Source organism: Abrus precatorius, unplaced genomic scaffold, assembly GCF_003935025.1.
Source record: "Abrus precatorius isolate BTA unplaced genomic scaffold, Abrus_2018 Scaffold7, whole genome shotgun sequence".
In the NCBI taxonomy this organism is placed as follows: domain Eukaryota; kingdom Viridiplantae; phylum Streptophyta; class Magnoliopsida; order Fabales; family Fabaceae; genus Abrus; species Abrus precatorius.
Genome location: NW_020874417.1, coordinates 37,012,045 through 37,029,911, shown reverse-complemented (window position 1 = coordinate 37,029,911; position 17,867 = coordinate 37,012,045). Strand labels below are relative to the sequence as shown.

General features: G+C 33.5%; 4 protein-coding genes across 5 annotated transcripts; 3 read left to right on the top strand and 1 right to left on the bottom strand.

Moving 5' to 3' along the window:
• Nucleotides 1-649: 649 nt before the first annotated feature.
• On the top strand, nucleotides 650-2,586 carry LOC113872786 (protein PHOTOSYSTEM I ASSEMBLY 2, chloroplastic). 2 transcript variants are annotated; one of them, XM_027510609.1, is made up of 6 exons: nucleotides 650-877; nucleotides 945-1,018; nucleotides 1,105-1,276; nucleotides 1,386-1,478; nucleotides 1,967-2,100; nucleotides 2,196-2,586. In XM_027510609.1, the coding sequence occupies exons 1-5, from the start codon at nucleotides 826-828 to the stop codon at nucleotides 2,095-2,097; spliced, it is 522 nt and encodes a 173-aa protein (XP_027366410.1). In that variant the 5' UTR covers nucleotides 650-825; the 3' UTR covers nucleotides 2,098-2,100; nucleotides 2,196-2,586. The 2 variants fall into 2 exon arrangements, with proteins under 2 accessions (XP_027366410.1, XP_027366409.1); XM_027510608.1 differs by having other exon boundaries at nucleotides 681-877; nucleotides 1,967-2,103; nucleotides 2,192-2,566.
• A 2,688-nt stretch (nucleotides 2,587-5,274) lies between these two features.
• Nucleotides 5,275-9,226, top strand: LOC113871313 (formate--tetrahydrofolate ligase). Its single transcript, XM_027508347.1, has 5 exons — nucleotides 5,275-5,693; nucleotides 6,071-6,220; nucleotides 6,336-7,511; nucleotides 8,006-8,152; nucleotides 8,631-9,226. Exons 1-5 carry the CDS (start codon nucleotides 5,532-5,534, stop codon nucleotides 8,904-8,906), a joined length of 1,911 nt encoding a protein of 636 aa, XP_027364148.1. The 5' UTR covers nucleotides 5,275-5,531; the 3' UTR covers nucleotides 8,907-9,226.
• Nucleotides 9,227-10,502: 1,276 nt separating this feature from the next.
• Nucleotides 10,503-12,957, top strand: LOC113871943 (protein trichome birefringence-like 1). Its single transcript, XM_027509035.1, has 5 exons — nucleotides 10,503-11,185; nucleotides 11,422-11,614; nucleotides 11,995-12,188; nucleotides 12,374-12,532; nucleotides 12,606-12,957. Exons 1-5 carry the CDS (start codon nucleotides 10,503-10,505, stop codon nucleotides 12,955-12,957), a joined length of 1,581 nt encoding a protein of 526 aa, XP_027364836.1.
• A 292-nt stretch (nucleotides 12,958-13,249) lies between these two features.
• Nucleotides 13,250-17,071, bottom strand: LOC113872668 (transketolase, chloroplastic-like). Its single transcript, XM_027510393.1, has 7 exons — nucleotides 16,234-17,071; nucleotides 15,988-16,078; nucleotides 15,781-15,886; nucleotides 15,408-15,690; nucleotides 15,081-15,229; nucleotides 14,832-14,985; nucleotides 13,250-14,571 (listed from the first exon to the last, which is right to left on the bottom strand). Exons 1-7 carry the CDS (start codon nucleotides 16,729-16,731, stop codon nucleotides 13,612-13,614), a joined length of 2,241 nt encoding a protein of 746 aa, XP_027366194.1. The 5' UTR covers nucleotides 16,732-17,071; the 3' UTR covers nucleotides 13,250-13,611.
• Nucleotides 17,072-17,867: the final 796 nt, after the last annotated feature.

Sequence of the window (17,867 nt, the reverse complement as noted above, 5' to 3'; positions counted from 1 at the left end):
TAATTTTCTCAAGTAACAAGTCTTTTATCATCTTTTATCTTGTTTTATTTTACAATCTCAACTTTATGCCACTATTAAAGAGTAGTTAAATTATAAACACGGTAAGCACTTATATTTTTACGGTTATAAAGATATATTTATTCTTGGTTTAAGTTAATATGTTTCATAAATATGGTATATTTTAAATTAAGAATAGATATATTTTTATTTTAAAGGGACCAGATTTTTCATATAATTGGACCGTGAATGGAGCGGTATGATGTATTTAATTAAAAGCATCTTTGGTTATTTTTTTCAAGGGTTGTGTTTAGTTGGAAATTAATTTTGAAAAAAGATTTTTTTAATAATAGAAGTGATTAATTTTTAAATAAGTTGAATTAAGGATACTTTAAAACTTCTTAAATTAAAATTATCGATAAATCAATGTAGCAAATTAATTATAAAGGAATTGAACTTTAAAATATAATAAAATCATGAAAACGAAACTTATTATATTTTTATAATTTTAATATAATAAATATGTACTTTTTTATTTATAAAAGTTTAAACAAAACACTAAAAATTGAAGTTAACAAAATTTTATTTAATTTTTATATTCCAATCAAATTAAATGTGTACAAAAGATGAGGCAGGGACTTTTGCTTCAGATAATTACGGATTGCATTACATACATAAAAAATAGAGCAAAATCTCTACGGATTAGGGATTGAGAGAGAGAAGAGTACGTGGAGAGCATGTGACCTATCGATTCGGTTCTCTCTCTTCCTTCGTAGCATTAGCGAATTGGAAGTGACATCGAAGTCCAGTTGCATTTGGTGGTGGCTTATGGCGTCTGCTATTCTTCAATGGCTTCCTCCAATTCCCATTGCAAACCGACGTTAGTTTTTCATCTTCTTCTTTCTTACGCTTTCAATTGATCTAATTCATTACTTCTGTTGTTGCAGGAAAGACGCACATCGTTAAATCAAATCACCAAAACAAAAGCTCTGCTCCTTCTCACACCGACCACTCCTTAAAGGTGAAACAAATTAACAAACATTTTTAATTGAATACAAAATGTGAATGAATGCTGAGTGAAAGGTCTTTGTTCATTATTTGGTGAAGGAGGAGCTCCGAGTAACTATTTCGAGGCGTCATTGTCTCACGTGTCTGTGTTCAACTGTGGTTTTGATTGGTAGTGATTATGGAAGACCTGTTTTTGTACCAAAGGCAAATGCTGTGGATGGCATGGAAAAGCCCGTTTGCAGAAACTGTGGTGGAAGTGGTGCCGTCCTTTGTAAGTCGTTCATGCGACTTCTCTTTTTGGATTTTAAGGGAAGATAACTATTAAACTGCTTCTATTTTTTACTACTTTGATCCATACAATGTTTTTACTTTTTATTTAGGTGATATGTGTGGTGGTACAGGAAAATGGAAAGCTCTAAACAGAAAGCGAGCAAAAGATGTTTATGAATTTACAGAATGCCCAAATTGTTATGGTATTTAGTTACTCCTCCTTTTTTGTTAGCTTTAGGGGATGTGATAACGGTATGGTTTGATTTGAAGCATTTTCTAAGTTGATGTTCTGAATTTCATTTCGTAGGTTAGTGTTTCTTTGAATACGGCCTTTGATGACATGCTTTTCAATATGCACTTGTGGAGTCCTTTTTCCTCTGTTCTTTTACCACATTAGTGATTCTAAATTCCGTTTTCTTAAGTAATGACAATTTGCGTGCTTCTTTGTTGCTTTTATGTTATGTGTTTTTGAGTGGAGGCCTGGAGGGAAAGGGAAATTGAAGGGAAGGGAAAGTTACTTCTATTTTGATGTTCAAATTTCAAAATAAGGAAATGTTTTTTGGGTTATGTCATTTTTCTCATCTCTTCTCGAACCCCTCTTTACCTTATCCAAACACAGCATTATTTTTCTAGTATTGCCATGTTGCAATTCAAGTGCATGGTTGATCAATGTAGTGTTTTTAAACTACAGGTCGAGGAAAACTTGTCTGCCCCGTTTGTTTAGGAACTGGTTTACCAAATAACAAAGGTCTTCTGAGGAGGCCTGAGGCACGGAAACTGCTTGATAAAATGTATAATGGAAGGCTACTTCCGAACTCTTAGAAGGTAAATTTTCTTTGTCATGCTACCCCATGAAATCAATGGTGTCTAGAATATTAAATCTTCTTTTGTCGATATTCATCATACTACATCCTTTTCAGTTTGAGCGCATTTGAGGGTTGCTAATGCAGCATTTTGGCTAGATAACGGAGCCAGTGACAGCTTTGGTAATTAACTCCTAGCACAGAACATGCGGAAGATGTTTCTGCTTATATTTTTGGGCTAGATGCATTCCACAACTTAACCATCGGCTTGGTTATCATCACTTTCATTGTTATGTATTCAAAAGGTCTACTATTTGATGATATAATCTTCTTATTCATGTAGAGTGAATTGACTCATGTATAATACGGTAATTTCTAGCAAGAGTAGCTATTTAGGCTTCTATTTATTGACCAAGTAAACCTGTAAATTTTCAACAACTCGTGTACACCTAATGCCTTTTTGATATACTGCATTTTAATTTTATGATACGTGTGCGCATTTATATTCTACTCCGTTCTTTAAGTAACACTCTATCTCTTGCTTGCTATACCATTTTTTAATGACCTGAATCGTGAATGTGTCGTAAAATTTGTGGAAGGGAGCATTGCCTTGATTGTAAAAATACGTGTAAGTCTACATTGATTGACACTAAGGACGGTAACGAGTAAAGTACTGTAATATATATTTTCATACTCGTGCTTAATCCTATACTCGCGTGAGTAATAATTTTAATATTCATATCTATATCTTTTAGCTATCTGTATTTGATAAGTAACTTCTTAACAAAATATTTAAATATCATAAGTGTTAAGTATATTTTAATTCATCAACTTTTTCAATTAAAGTATTTAAAAATTATAAACAAAATTTCACATGTAATTTTTAATATCATCTAAAACAACTAATTCATAAATTTGAAAGTTATGTACTTTCACTTTTCGAGACCTAAAAAAAAGAACATTATTTATTGTAAAGTTAAAATAATAAATATAGTTAGGTTATTTTACCTCTTTATGATAATTACTTTTTAAATGAGAGCAAACACTTATTTTTTAAATTTACATATTTCTCAAACAATACCAAAAGAAACTATAACATACAAGTACATAATAAGAATTAATTTTTATATCAATTATATAATAATTAAATTATATTAGCCTAATTAAACGATATAAAATAGTAAAGAAATTTTTTTCTTAAAATATAAAAAAAATATTTTTATGGTTTAGCTTATTGATAAATATATTTTTATGCTAATCTTAAAAATAAATTTAATTAGATAGATTTTTATATCTTTAAATATGCATTCTTTAATTTGAAAAACATAAATATTTATATTAACTTTTTTAACCTTTTATTTTGCATAAAAAAAATTTTGAAAACAAAAAATTATAAATTGAAATATAATATTACTAACAAAATTTAAAATAGAAAATTTGTCTATTCAAAAAAAAAATAATTCTAGCCTATAAAAAAACTCTAATTTACATAAAATAAATAGTGAAATATTTATCTTAACTAAAATTTAATAAAAAGTATCCACAAAAACTTTCTAAAAACTAAAAGTGAGTTATGTTCTTATTTTCTTAAATTCTTAGTTACTCCATTATAAGTAAAAAATTATTCAAACAAGATTATATAAATTAAAACAACAAAAATAATTAAAAATACTAATGATAATTATAATAAGTTGTAGACTTACTTGTTAAATACTTACTTGGTATGTAAGTTGTCAAACTTGATCTCTAAATCATATGAAAAGTGATAAGTTAAATATTTATGTGTGACTTACACTCTTAAAATATAATTTTTGATAGAGCAAGTTGTTGAATAATTCATATGATTACATAATTGTCAATGACTATAGAGAGAACTTAGTCAAATATATAAATAACTAAGTATTAACCTTAATTCTTTCCCATAATAAGCTTTTAAGTTAAGACTTCTTCATATAAATAGCATAATTAATTATATATATATATATATGCAGATATGGAGCATGTTTGGTATTTAGGTACCTATATCTGTACCTATTTAGCAGGTAAATACTCTATTTATTGAAAATAAATTTTACATATATCTATTGAATACTTTACTCATTACTATCCCTATTTAACTGAAAGAAATGTGTCACTTAAAAAATTCTAAGTAATGGTGGTTGCTTGGTATGCTTGCAGAGCAAATATGTTTTAATTTGAGCATTTAACAACTTTTTGCTTTATTATCTTTTGTGTGGACGTGAGTATGTATGTATAAATGTGAGGTATAAATTTTACGATTTGTTTTAACTATCTAGTTTATTTATCATATATTTTTACATATCATATTTTGATTTAATCACCGAACGAAATTTGAGCCTTTTTTTTTTACCACAACAATATAATTTTAAATTTATTTATTTAAATAATATTATTTAAAAATCAATTCTTAAAATGAGTGAATTTAAATGCCTGATGAAGTGTGAAGTAAAAGTGATAGACATCAAATTTAACGTGTTACATTCATTAGATTGCTCTATTGATATGTAATGCATTTTAAGCTGGAAACTTTTTAATGTTAAAGTTTGAATTTAAATTTAATTTAAATTTTATTTTTTTCTCACTTTAATTAAAGTTTGTAATTACTATTTGAATTTTAAATTTCTTCAACTTTTGTTTGAAGTTTAAATTTAAATTTAAAATTTTAGTTTTTTTTTCAAAAATAATTAAATTTAAAATTTAAAATTTGAATTTTAGTTTTTATCTCACATTAATTACAATTAAAATTTTAATAATATCTTTTAGATTATTAAAAAATGTAATAAATTATTAATTATGACAATATTTTTATTAAAAATATGATATTAATATATTCATAGTCGTAAATATTATATATTGTTTAATATATTATAATAATTTTTTAGTTTCTTAATTAAAAAATCAATATTTTCCTTATTGCATGTAATCTTAAAAAAGAAAAAAATTATTTTATTATAATTAATTAAATTAAAGTATTAATTGTATTTACACCGCAAAATTTTATAAGTCTTTGATTTTGACATCGTTTTCGTCTTTTAATTCGTATCGTTGCATATAAAATAAGCAATATATATATATATATATATATATATATATATATAATTAATATCACATTATTATATAAATTAAAAAAATTACATAATTTTGGCAATATGAGTTTAAATTATTCGGCAGGCAGGACCAGGAATTTCTCGATTCTATGCCCCTATTTGTTTGTGTGAGAGGATGGCTGAGAAAGAGTGAATGAATAACATAAAATAAACAAAACAGAGGAGATAAGATTGATTTAGATTCAATGAACAATAAACAACAGACAAAAATCAACGTGTGCTCTCCTTCCATCTCTTCTCCCCGTCAAACCACCTCTGTTTTCAGATTCTAAAATCTTGTTTCTGATTCTGATTCTTCCCAACACATCCTCAAAAGTCAAATACAATGAGTTCCTCAAGCACAGTGAGGAAGCTACAGGTTTTGTCCCCTGTTCCTGCTGACATAGACATTGCTAACTCGGTTGAACCTGTTCACATCTCCCAGATTGCCAAAGACCTCAATCTTAGTCCCAATCACTATGACCTTTACGGAAAATATAAGGCTAAGGTAATCCATTAATAACCGCATAATGGGTATTCAACTATTCTTTATGCGCTCTGTGCCTCACTTTCTGCTCTTGAAGAAGGTTCAGATTTGAGTTTCATTTTCTTTAAGATTTGCAGGAATATTATTTGTTTATGATGTATGTTAGAAAAGAAAAATTCTTTATGTTAACATCATTAGCACGCACTTAGTATATATCTATACTATGTGTCCTCTATTTGTCTTTTTTGCATAATGGGAGCTTAGCTAATGCTCTTCGTCTAAAGGGTGAGATTTGATCTCAGCTACAAAAGGCTTAACCATCTGTGATTGGATATATCTCTTTTTGTTGGCAACTTATGGATGATTTTGGCTAAAGAGTGATTTGAATGCGTGCACAGGTTTTGTTGTCTGTTCTTAATGAACTGCAAGGATCAGAAGATGGGTATTATGTTGTGGTCGGAGGCATTACTCCAACTCCTCTTGGAGAAGGTAAATCTACTACTACAGTGGGACTCTGTCAAGCTTTAGGCGCTTTTCTTGATAAAAAGGTGATCTTTTTCTTATCTTCAACATTAATGACATTGTGCCGCCTCTTTGTCTGATACTGAACTGAATGTGGATGTTTTATTTAATAGTTCCTCACTTCCTTGACTCTAAAATTAGGTAGTCACCTGCCTTCGTCAACCATCACAAGGACCTACATTTGGAATCAAAGGAGGTGCGGCCGGTGGTGGTTATAGCCAAGTGATTCCCATGGATGAGTTCAATCTTCACCTAACAGGAGATATTCATGCAATTACTGCAGCAAACAATCTTCTAGCTGCTGCAATTGACACCCGAATTTTTCATGAATCAACGCAGTCAGATAAGGCTCTTTTTAACCGGTTGTGCCCTCCAAATAAAGAAGGAAAAAGGAGCTTTAGTGATGTTATGTTTAGGCGTCTTAAGAAGCTTGGTATTTCAAAGAGTAATCCAGATGATCTTACACCAGAAGAAGTAAATAAATTTGCTAGGCTTGATATTGACCCAGCTTCTATTACCTGGAGGAGAGTAATGGACATCAATGACCGGTTCTTGAGAAAAATTACTATTGGCCAGGGACCTGATGAGAAAGGAATGGTACGAGAAACTGGATTTGATATTTCAGTTGCTAGTGAGATAATGGCTGTCTTGGCACTGACAACCTCCTTAGCTGATATGCGAGAGCGGCTTGGGAAGATGGTTATTGGAAATAGCAAGAGTGGTGATCCTGTAACTGCAGATGATCTAGGTGTTGGAGGTGCTTTGACAGTTTTAATGAAGGATGCCATTCACCCTACCCTTATGCAGACTCTGGAAGGAACCCCTGTTCTTGTTCATGCAGGTCCATTTGCAAATATTGCTCATGGAAATTCCTCTATTGTGGCTGATAAGATTGCACTGAAGTTGGTTGGACCAGGTGGATTTGTAGTTACCGAAGCTGGTTTTGGTGCTGATATTGGAACTGAAAAGTTTATGAATATTAAGTGTCGATACAGTGGCTTGAAACCCCAGTGTGCAATTATTGTGGCAACAATCAGGGCACTAAAAATGCATGGTGGAGGGCCAGCAGTTGTTGCAGGAAAACCGCTTGACCATGCATATTTGACTGAAAATGTTGCCCTGGTTGAGGCTGGGTGTGTGAATATGGCACGGCATATATCAAATACAAAATCTTATGGTGTAAATGTTATAGTTGCTATCAACAAGTTTTCAACTGACACCGAAGCTGAGCTAAATGCAGTTAAAAATGCTGCTTTAGCTGCTGGGGCTTATGATGCTGTAATTTGTAGCCATCATGCCCATGGTGGCAGAGGAGCTGTAAGTTCATACTTCCTGAATCTTACATTTGAGTAACAAAGAAGCCATTGGCCTTCTAACATTTTACCTTGACATGAAAGTATATGATATTGAATTATAAAAATTAATAAGGGTAAAGGAGAAAATAGAGAAATGTAAAAATCAATATATCATTTTCGAGTAAGTTGTGGCCTAGGTACTTGAATGTAAAATTTACTTTTGAGCTGTCTTTAGTTTTTAACCTTCTAGATGAACTGTTTATTGAGTTGCTTCTTGTCCCTTTGAAGCTATTGATCGGCTGGATCATTACCACACATAATTTTTTTTAACGTATGTTGGATCAAATACCCAAATAGAGACTTGAGATTTTAAGTAAATAGAACCATTTCAGGCCTACAATTAGCAGAACAAATAGTTTATCTACATGCATGTTACAGGGTACATTACAAGTCACAGCATCATTCAGTTAGCAATGGTATTTATTATTTGCTGAGGTATGCCTTGTCATGATTCAGGTTGACCTGGGGATTGCAGTTCAAAAAGCTTGTGAGAATGTGGCACAGCCATTGAAGTTCCTCTATCCTCTGGATCTGATTATAAAAGAGAAAATAGAAGCAATAGCAAAGTCATATGGAGCCAGTGGCGTTGAGTACTCCGAGCAGGTGATTTCATCTCGTATATGGTTATGACAATTTACTTTTACTTCAGCACAATATTTACTAGCCATTTTTTCTCTCTGTTTTTGGGGTGGGGATAGAATGTTGTATTAGGTAAGAAATGGAAAAAGAAAATCAGGGGGAGGATAAGAAATCCTCCAAAACAGATAAACCCATCTACAAACAAAATGCACAATATTTCTAAATATCAGAGATCGCAACACACTTCAAGTAGACACGAGTAAAACACTAAGTAGAAGCCATGAACATAATTCTATACCATTTTAAGTTTGTTCGGGGCAAAGAAACATCTTTAAAGATGTGAGCATTCTGATCAACCACACACATCAAAAGGACTACATAAAGTACACGCCCCAGAGAGTTTTAGTTTCCTTGTTTTTACCAAATCCTTAAATAGATGTGCCTATAATTGTTACTTGTTAACCAAATACAAACAAATAATTCTTTCTCGTTGTCTAACCAGGCTGAGAAGCAGATTGAGATGTATAGCAAGCAAGGATTTTCAGGTCTTCCTATCTGCATGGCTAAGACTCAGTATTCTTTCTCAGACAACGCTGCTGCAAAGGGAGCTCCATCTGGGTTTGTCTTACCCATAAGGGATGTTAGAGCGAGTATAGGTGCTGGATTTATTTATCCTTTAGTTGGAACAATGAGTACGATGCCAGGGCTTCCAACAAGGCCATGTTTCTATGACATTGATCTTGATACAACAACTGGAAAAGTCATTGGTCTCTCTTAAACTTTCAAGTGGCTCTGCCTCTGTCACGTACAAAAGGTTTATGGATATGCCATTTACATATCCCTTTGTGAAGTTCATGAATGTCACAGTAACATACTCCTCGTTGATGTTTTCTTCTTGTTTGTTTGAGTGGATGGTCTGTATGAATTAAATAAGAGTTTAAGGAAAAATTACATCATTTTCCTTGTATCTATTTATCTATGCATGCGTTAGGATACAGTATGGACCTGCTACAGATACGAAAAACAGTAAATTTTTAAAATTGAAGGATCGAGTACGTAATGTAATGTTTAAATAATATAAATATTAATGGATTGTTGTGAAAATATCTATTATAATTTTTTTTAACAAACTCATTTTACACATTGCATAAGTAAGGATGAATAAACTTGATTAAATAAGAAATAAATATAAAGAAATTGAGAAAAAAAAAAGAAGTAAAACACATAATTGAATTGATATGTGTAAGTATAACATCCAAATGTACTCACTTAACAAGTACAACTACGATAGGCAAAATGAAGTACCCACGTTTCAGAGCTATTTATATGTGTAATTGAATTGATGCCGACTCAGTGGGTGTGATAGATGACAGGTATACACAATTTGTGATTCGTGTATAAATAGAAGAGTTGAAGAATTCTTATCTTAATTTCCTCATAAATCAGGTTATTATTATTATTATTATTATTATTATTATTATTATTATTCAGCAAAAATTTGGAAACTGGTGGAATTTTATCTCTTCTTTCATTTTCTTTATATATAAGAAGTGCTAACTGCTAGCTAATAGAAAAACATTTACTAGAAAGCAGAACAAATGGGTAAGGGTTATGATTTCTAATACTTGCTTAATATTTCTACCTCTCTTCTATCTCATTGCTTAGTACAACAATTTTTTTACTATATTTATATATATATATATATATATATATATATTTTAAAATAAATTTATTTAATAAAAATAAAACAAAACCATGCACGAACAAATTTACTAATTTATTTTTTAATTTCTATCACATAATATACTATGCATTTATACTTAATGTTATAATTATTAAGATTTATAAAAAGTAACTGTGAGTTGAATATATTTATTTCGTAATTATTATATTTTTAAAAATAAATTTGAAAAAATAATGATAATTGATTTGACATAATTGATAAAAATTATTTAAATTTATAAGAAAATATTATAATTAATAGGATAAAACCCCCAAAATGTTTCATTAGTGTGACATATGAATATTTTTAGTTCATTTATTAATATCTAAAGTTTCATAAGACATTTCATTTATCTTATTGTAAATGAGAGAAAAAAATGTTTGCCATGCATGCATGCATGCAGATCCATTGGTGGGGGGTTGAGCGTACATATGAAACGACGAAAACGGTTTATACATAAATTCCTCCGTCTCCTCCTTTCTTCTCTCATTCATGCAAGTTAAACCACACTACCTATATTCTTTAATCTCTTGCATTCTGTCCAAAAATAGCACCACTTTTTCTTTTCCCTGTAATCTGAATAATTATTGTTTTCAAGAAGAAGGAACAAAAAAAAAGTTGTGTAATGCATATAGCAAACAAACAAGCACAATGCCAGATTCTTCAGTCACATTCAGGAACCGTTTACTTACAAGATCAAACTCCATCCGTTTCTTTACTTCTAGAGGAATAATTGGCTTTGCTTACGGTTTCACATTGGCTTCTATCATCTTTATGCTCTTCCTTGTCCTAAATCCTTCTGGCTATCATTTTTCTCCAAGGCTCTTAAATGCCTTTCACTCTTCACGTAGGTATAACTTTTCTAATGTTTTTGCTCACATTTTCACCAACACTTCCCATTCTTCACCCCCTTACACCCCTCTTGAAGACTCAGGTAGTGATGATGATAATTCTAAGAACAGTGCAGAAGATTCTCGTTCTTCCTTTCAAATTTCAAGAAAGGAAGGTCCTGGCCTCGCACCAAAGGGACGTAACCAAAACGAGGAATTGGAAACATATGATGCATACCCTCCAGTTCAAGAAGAGCCTTTTCCCATTTGGTGGTCACCGTCACCAAGTCCTTCTCAAAATGTGATGCACTTAGAAGATTGGATGGAAGTGGGGAACAGTTGTGATCTGTTTGATGGTTCATGGGTTAGGGATGATTCATACCCACTTTACAATGCTGGGTCTTGTCCCTATATTGATGAGTCTTTCAACTGTTTCCTCAATGGTAGGAGTGATAATTTGTATGAGAAGTACCGGTGGCAGCCCAAGAATTGCAACATGCCAAGGTATTTTCTGCTGGGTACACGTTATTAGTATGTGTAGGAAGCAATGTAAATAAAATTGGGTTGTGACTCAAATGAAGTGCATGAAAATATGTCAAGCTAGCTATTGTCCCAGATTCATGTTTCCAAATTTAAGGCTATTTTCTTTTTTCTTTTTTTTTTTTCTTTGAGAAGATAGGGAGAGATGAATTCTGTTTGTACCTTTTGCTTCTCTTTTAGTGAGATGAGTATGTACGCAGGTTAAATGGTAACGACATGTTGGAGATACTGAGAGGGAAACGTTTAGTCTTTGTTGGTGATTCCCTCAATAGGAATATGTGGGAATCTCTGGTTTGTGTTCTTAGAAATTCTGTGGAAGATCAGAGCAGCATTTTTGAAGCCTCTGGTAGAGAAGAATTTCGAACAGATGGTTCTTACTCATTTATCTTCAGAGTATGTGATATGTTATTCCCTCGTTATGTTTAAGATGAATTTTTTGTATCTGGTTCTTCTACATCTTTTCCTGTTTACTTTGACTGGTTGCTAAGATATTCTAGCTCACAACAAAAACAAAACATTAGAGGAGATTCACATTGAAGCGTGAAATTTGTAGATATTACATGACAACTGGTTACCAAATGATCAGTAAGAAAAGAGGCGAAGGTCCAGAAATGAGAGATTGAGATTAAGTATACCATTTGTTTGGTTGGCTTCAATGGCTCTGAGTTCCATTTCTTAGAGCTAGAATAATATTGGCAATCAAGTTTAAGCTGGAGTTTCTGTTCTATATCAGAAAATTAATTTTATGTGCTTCTTGGTTAATGTCTGAACAGGATTACAATTGCTCAGTTGAGTTTGTCCGTTCGCCATTTCTTGTTCAGGAGTGGGAGATTCCTGACAGGAAAGGATCAACGAAAGAAACACTTCGTCTTGATTTGGTTGAGGGATCTTGTGATAAATACAAAGATGCAGATGTTCTTGTATTCAATACAGGTCACTGGTGGACTCATGAGAAAAGAACCGAAGGGTAATGCTTCTTCTTTTCAATCTTTTTTTCCTCGAAGAAGTATGTTGCTTTTCTATGCCCTACATACATAAAGCAGACATGGTTACAGATCAATGAATGGTCTTTATACTAATAAACGGAAAATATTTAGATTTAGAACCTGCAGTGGAGAAAGTTTAGATGATAATGTTGTAAGCAACTTGCAGGAAGGAATATTATCAAGAAGGCGATCATATCCATGGACAATTGAATGTTGAGGAAGCATTTTATAAAGCTTTGTTGACATGGTCACAGTGGGTGGATGCCAATATTGATCCTAAGAAAACTGTAGTTTTCTTTAGGGGTTATTCTCCTTCTCACTTCAGGTAAAATAGTATTTTGTTTCCAAAATTCTTTGGATTTAGGACTTGGAACATAATCATCTTTTTTCTACAACAGGGGTGGAGAGTGGAATGCAGGTGGTAGGTGTGAGAATGAGACAGAACCAATGAAAAATGAGTCTGATTTGTCAGAAAATCCTCCAATGATGAAGACCATTGAGTCAGTAATTGAGAGAATGAAGACTCCAGTTTTCTACTTGAACATCACGAAAATGACCGATTTCAGGATTGATGCTCACCCTTCCATGTACAGAAACATAAATATGTCTGAAGAGACAAAAAGATACATGCTCACACACCAGGATTGTAGTCATTGGTGTCTTCCTGGTGTTCCTGACTTGTGGAATGAAGTAGTATATGCTCACCTTTTATATAGTACGAATAGAAACAAGGGAAACTACCAAAAATGATTTGTGATACATTATTATAACACTCAGAACAGTTTAGGCTTCATTTTGTGTTTGTGATTTATTCAGTACATAAATTGAAAAACCAGGTTGTGTGATTATTTTATTCTTACTTACCAATATGTTAACCCCTTATTTTGCTTTTCGATTTCTTTCTCTCAAAAGCTAGAGGGAGGATCAATGAATTCAAGAAAGTTACTGAGGAAACCTTAAAATGATTTTTGTTCAATATCATGAAAACTAAAGCCACGGTATCAGCAAAACAATCATAATGCCTATCTATTGAGAGAAATAATATAAGAATGATTTATAACTATATCCTTCGGAGAAAAAACATGGGAGAAGGGTATAATTCTTCCAAGAGGCAATACTGACCAGACTTAAAAATAAGTGCTAGAGTGAGGATCACTGAATTCAACTACATCACGGTGCTAAACTCACAAGCCAAAATAGTTGTTACAAATTCATACAAACTTCATTAATTCAACTCATCCTTTAATGTATATTGCTCCTCTGAGAATCATACGCAAGAGAAATCTAATCTTCCTTATTGTGGCTAAAGAGATATCTCAAGAAACAAATCATGTAATAGTAACCCAAAGCCACCAGTGAAACCACACGTTCTAGACAAGGAAAAAAAAAACTCAACAAATAGATCTACGAAACTTCTTTGGCAGCAGCAATAACAGCTTCCTTGGTGATACCAAACTCCTTGTATATTCTTCCAGCTGGAGCACTTGCTCCAAATCGATCAATGCCTATGGCTTTTCCCTTGCTTCCAACAATCTTTTCCCAACCAAATGTTGATCCTGCCTCAATACTAACTCTAGCTGATACAGAAGCAGGTAGAACACTATCCTTGTATTCATCTGATTGCTCATCAAAAAGTTCCCAGCTAACAAGAGAAACAACTCTAACAGCTTTTCCTTCCTTCCTTAGATCCTCAGCAGCAGCAGCAGCAATTTCTAACTCAGAACCAGTTCCAATCAAAATAACATCAGGCTTGTTACCTGATGAGTTGTCTGAAATGATGTAGCCACCCTTTTCAACTCCTTCAATAGAAGTTCCTGCAAGTTGAGACAACTTTTGTCTAGAAAGTGCAAGAATTGAGGGTCTCTTCTTGTTAACCACAGCAACTTTGTATGCTCCAGCAGTTTCATTACCATCAGCTGGACGAAGCATCAAAATGTTTGGCATAGCCCTGAAGCTTGCCAAGTGCTCTATTGGCTGATGAGTTGGTCCATCCTCTCCAAGTCCAATTGAATCATGGGTCATCACATAAACAACTCCAGCTTCACACAGGGCAGAAATCCTTATGGCAGCTCTCATGTAGTCAGTGAAGACAAAGAAAGTTGCACAGTATGGAACGAATCCAGGGCTGTGAAGAGCAATGCCATTGCAGATAGCTCCCATTCCGTGTTCTCTGACACCAAATCTAACATTGCGCTCTTCTGGAGTATCCTTTTGGAAATCTCCATACATTTTCAACAAGGTCATGTTGGAAGAGGCAAGATCCGCACTACCACCAAGCAGGCCAGGAAGAACCTTCACAAGGGCATTTAGACATTGCTGAGACAGATTTCTTGTAGCATCAGCAGGGCTTTCTGGAGTGTATGTCTGAAAGTTGAAAATCGAATAGGAAGAATGATCAATATTCCAGAAACAAATGATGGAAGTCAAGTTAATCTTAAAGCTTTGAAGACTGGACAACAAGCAGGAAGCAAAAGTGTGGTGATGGAGATGAAATGAACATGCTACTTAACACTTGTTGAAATAAGGGCACCGATAAATTTGGATTAGGCATCATTCAACTACTACGGAGTTATACCTCAAAGAAAAGTATCAGGAGAAACCTAGAAATTTGGCACTTTACTCACCGGAAGCGCTTTTTCCCAACCAGCTGGTAATTCACCAGTACTAATAGCCTTCAGCTCTGCAGCTTCGTCCTTGTATTTCTTCTCATATTCAGCAAACTTGGCATTCCACTCAGCTTCAAGTGCAGCACCCGTAAGGACATGACGACTCCAATGCCTAAGGAAAGTTAAGCAAGTTTCATTGAAGATCATGCAAATTTCAGCAGACTAACATAACAGGAAACAGAGATATATCTAACCCCTAATCCATACTTTTTAACATCTTCAGGCACATGGAAAGGCTCGTAGGGCCATCCAAGATTCTTCCTTGTAGCATCCACCTCCTTAGCACCTAATGCACTTCCATGAACACTGTAGGAGTTGGCCTTGTTTGGAGAACCATATCCAATGGTAGTGGTTACCTGTGAAATAATAATCACACCGAATAAAACTGATCAATACCCATAAAAAATACATATAGAAGTAGTTTACTTTCCCTCACAGCAATCACATTATGCTACTTTGACTATTATGATCAAGTTATATAAATGATGTTTAGGATAAATCCATTTGCTTCACTCTTCATTTCATGTAACTAACCTTGATCAAAGTGGGTTTGTCTTTGACAGCTTTTGCTTCCTTAATGGCTGCACGAATGTCATCATACCCAGTATTTCCATTCTTTACCCAAATCACATGCCATCCAAGTGCCTCAAAACGTTGATCAACACTCTCAGTGAATGCAATTTCAGTGTCACCATCAATGGAAATGTGGTTGTCATCATAAAAAGCAATAAGCTTCCCTAGACCCCAGTGACCAGCAAGTGAGCATGCTTCATTCGAAATTCCCTCCATTTGACAACCATCACCCAATATAACATAGCTGGGAAGAAAACAACAACAACAACAACAAATGTCATCAGTAAAACACAGGCATTACAAGAACAAAGATCACAAGATGTTGTTAGCTTACGTGTAATGGTCAACAATCTCATTGTCAGGCTTGTTAAATCTTGCAGCCAAGTGTTTCTCAGCAAGTGCCAATCCAACAGCATTGGCAATTCCCTGACCCAGAGGACCTAAACAAAATATGATGATAATTGGGACAAGAAACTAACACAACACAGCAAAAACGCTCATCATGATAACATAAGTAAAGGGATAGTATGTCATATCTGACCTGTGGTCACTTCAATCCCAACTGTCTCAAAGTTCTCAGGATGTCCAGGAGTTCTGCTTCCCCATTGTCGGAAATTCTTCAGGTCTTCTTCCTATTATGAAACCCAAAACCAACAAATTCAGCTCAATGAAGATCCCAAAGGCCAAAGCTAAAAAGGTTCACACTTGCATTTCCACAAAAGAGATAAAACTGTTTCAACAATCCCAAGAGTGTAAAAGACAAAAAAAGGAAGGAGAAGAATGTGACCTGGACACTATCATAGCCTGCAAGGTGAAGCAAAGCATATTGAAGCATGCAGCCATGTCCAGCCGAGAGAACAAAACGGTCACGGTTGAACCAAGTGGGGTTCTTAGGATTGTACCTCATGACCTCATCGTAGAGAATGTGACCCATTGGAGCACAACCCATGGGAAGACCAGGGTGACCAGAGTTAGCCTTCTCAACAGCATCAATGGAAAGGAACCGAATGGTGTTGATGGATTTCTCGACAAGAGAAACCTCTGTGGTCTGGTCCAGTGTCTCAACCGCAGTGGCACGAACGTTGGTGTTGGTGGAAGCAACCCTGCGACGTGAACCTGAAGAGGAAGTGGTTGGTTTGCATGAAGTGTGTGCCTTTAGGCCAGAGAATGATGGGAATGAGAGAGTGGGTGTGGAAAGTGAGACACGATCATTGTTGAAGCCATGAAGGTAAACGCCACGTGCCAAAAGGGCTTGGGATACATGAAGAGAGGAAGAGGAAGCCATGGTTTAAGATGTTCAAAACTGAAACACTGAAACCAACCCAACTAAACTACTTGGGTTGTTGTTGATGTTTGTAGCAGTGAAGAAGAATAAGAGTTTTGTGTTGTGTTGAGTTGAGGTGGTTGTGTTGTGTTGTGTTACTGTTACTCATCTATAGATTCATTGTTCCTGCGGTCCAAATGTTGTGGACAATCTCAGCCTATGCTTCTGGCTATCTCCTTCCCACTTCTCTGCCTCTCAATCTTTTCCCACTATTTCAAAGATAAAAAATACGATAATATACTTTATTCCATCGTTTTATTTTCTATTATACTAGCATATTCGCATAACTAATGCTTTCTGTAAAGTAAAATGCTACTCCTTAGCATTTATCCAAACAATTTCACTATTTGAAAATTAAATATGTAGAATAGTTACTTATATTTACTTTTGTGAATCTTATTCAAGTTTGACTCAATTTTACGAATTAAAATAATAAAAGCTTAGAAATTTGGTGTTTTATCTGATAAATTTTCGAAAAACAAGTATATGCACAAAATACTATAGCATGCCAATACTTAGTTTTAGCCGCTTTATTTAGATAAGGAGGTTAACGCTTGTCGACATCTGAGCAGAACCACAGATTTTCACCCGCCACGAGTGGCAAATATAATTTTCAAAGATAACATAAAAAAAACCCCTTTATGTGAAAAAATGTGTCATTATTGTAAGTATTCTTTTTTAAACGCCAGATAAGGACTTATTTTATCATCACATTTATAAAGATGAAAAATAATATATTTTTTCCTATAATTTATATCTATTAAGCATAGGTCAGCCCACATACCCATTATGATGATAAGACAGCACTTTTTTCTTTATACTTGTTGTTTGGGTTGCTTCTAATATCCTTCTAATAAAAATGTAATAAAAATATTAGCAACTAATTTTGAAAGTTAAACGTTATTTTATAAGTTACAAGCTCTTATTATTTTGTATTTAGCTTTACAAGTTTAATAGTCAAGTCAATAAATTACAAGATTCTATATAAATTGTAAACTGTTTTTATTAAATATAACTTTAGTCTTGTGCACATGTATGGATTTAAAGATTGTTTATAAAATTGAAAAAAAAAGTTTGGTTTTTAAAAAATATTTTCT

Bases quoted from the DNA above. Each gene is read 5' to 3' on its own strand.
- LOC113872786 (XM_027510609.1), top strand. From the start codon at position 826: ATGGCGTCTGCTATTCTTCAATGGCTTCCTCCAATTCCCATTGCAAAC. The intron at 1,019-1,104 runs GTGAAACAAATT...TATTTGGTGAAG, and splicing joins ACACCGACCACTCCTTAAAG to GAGGAGCTCCGAGTAACTAT. The intron at 1,479-1,966 runs GTATTTAGTTAC...TTTAAACTACAG, and splicing joins AGAATGCCCAAATTGTTATG to GTCGAGGAAAACTTGTCTGC.
- LOC113871313 (XM_027508347.1), top strand. From the start codon at position 5,532: ATGAGTTCCTCAAGCACAGTGAGGAAGCTACAGGTTTTGTCCCCTGTT. The intron at 6,221-6,335 runs GTGATCTTTTTC...CTCTAAAATTAG, and splicing joins GCGCTTTTCTTGATAAAAAG to GTAGTCACCTGCCTTCGTCA. The intron at 7,512-8,005 runs GTAAGTTCATAC...GTCATGATTCAG, and splicing joins CCCATGGTGGCAGAGGAGCT to GTTGACCTGGGGATTGCAGT.
- LOC113871943 (XM_027509035.1), top strand. From the start codon at position 10,503: ATGCCAGATTCTTCAGTCACATTCAGGAACCGTTTACTTACAAGATCA. The intron at 12,189-12,373 runs GTAATGCTTCTT...AGCAACTTGCAG, and splicing joins CATGAGAAAAGAACCGAAGG to GAAGGAATATTATCAAGAAG. The intron at 12,533-12,605 runs GTAAAATAGTAT...TTTCTACAACAG, and splicing joins TATTCTCCTTCTCACTTCAG to GGGTGGAGAGTGGAATGCAG.
- LOC113872668 (XM_027510393.1), bottom strand. From the start codon at position 16,731: ATGGCTTCCTCTTCCTCTCTTCATGTATCCCAAGCCCTTTTGGCACGT. The intron at 16,079-16,233 runs GTCACATTCTTC...GTTTCATAATAG, and splicing joins CAGGCTATGATAGTGTCCAG to GAAGAAGACCTGAAGAATTT. The intron at 15,691-15,780 runs GTAAGCTAACAA...TTTTCTTCCCAG, and splicing joins GAGATTGTTGACCATTACAC to CTATGTTATATTGGGTGATG.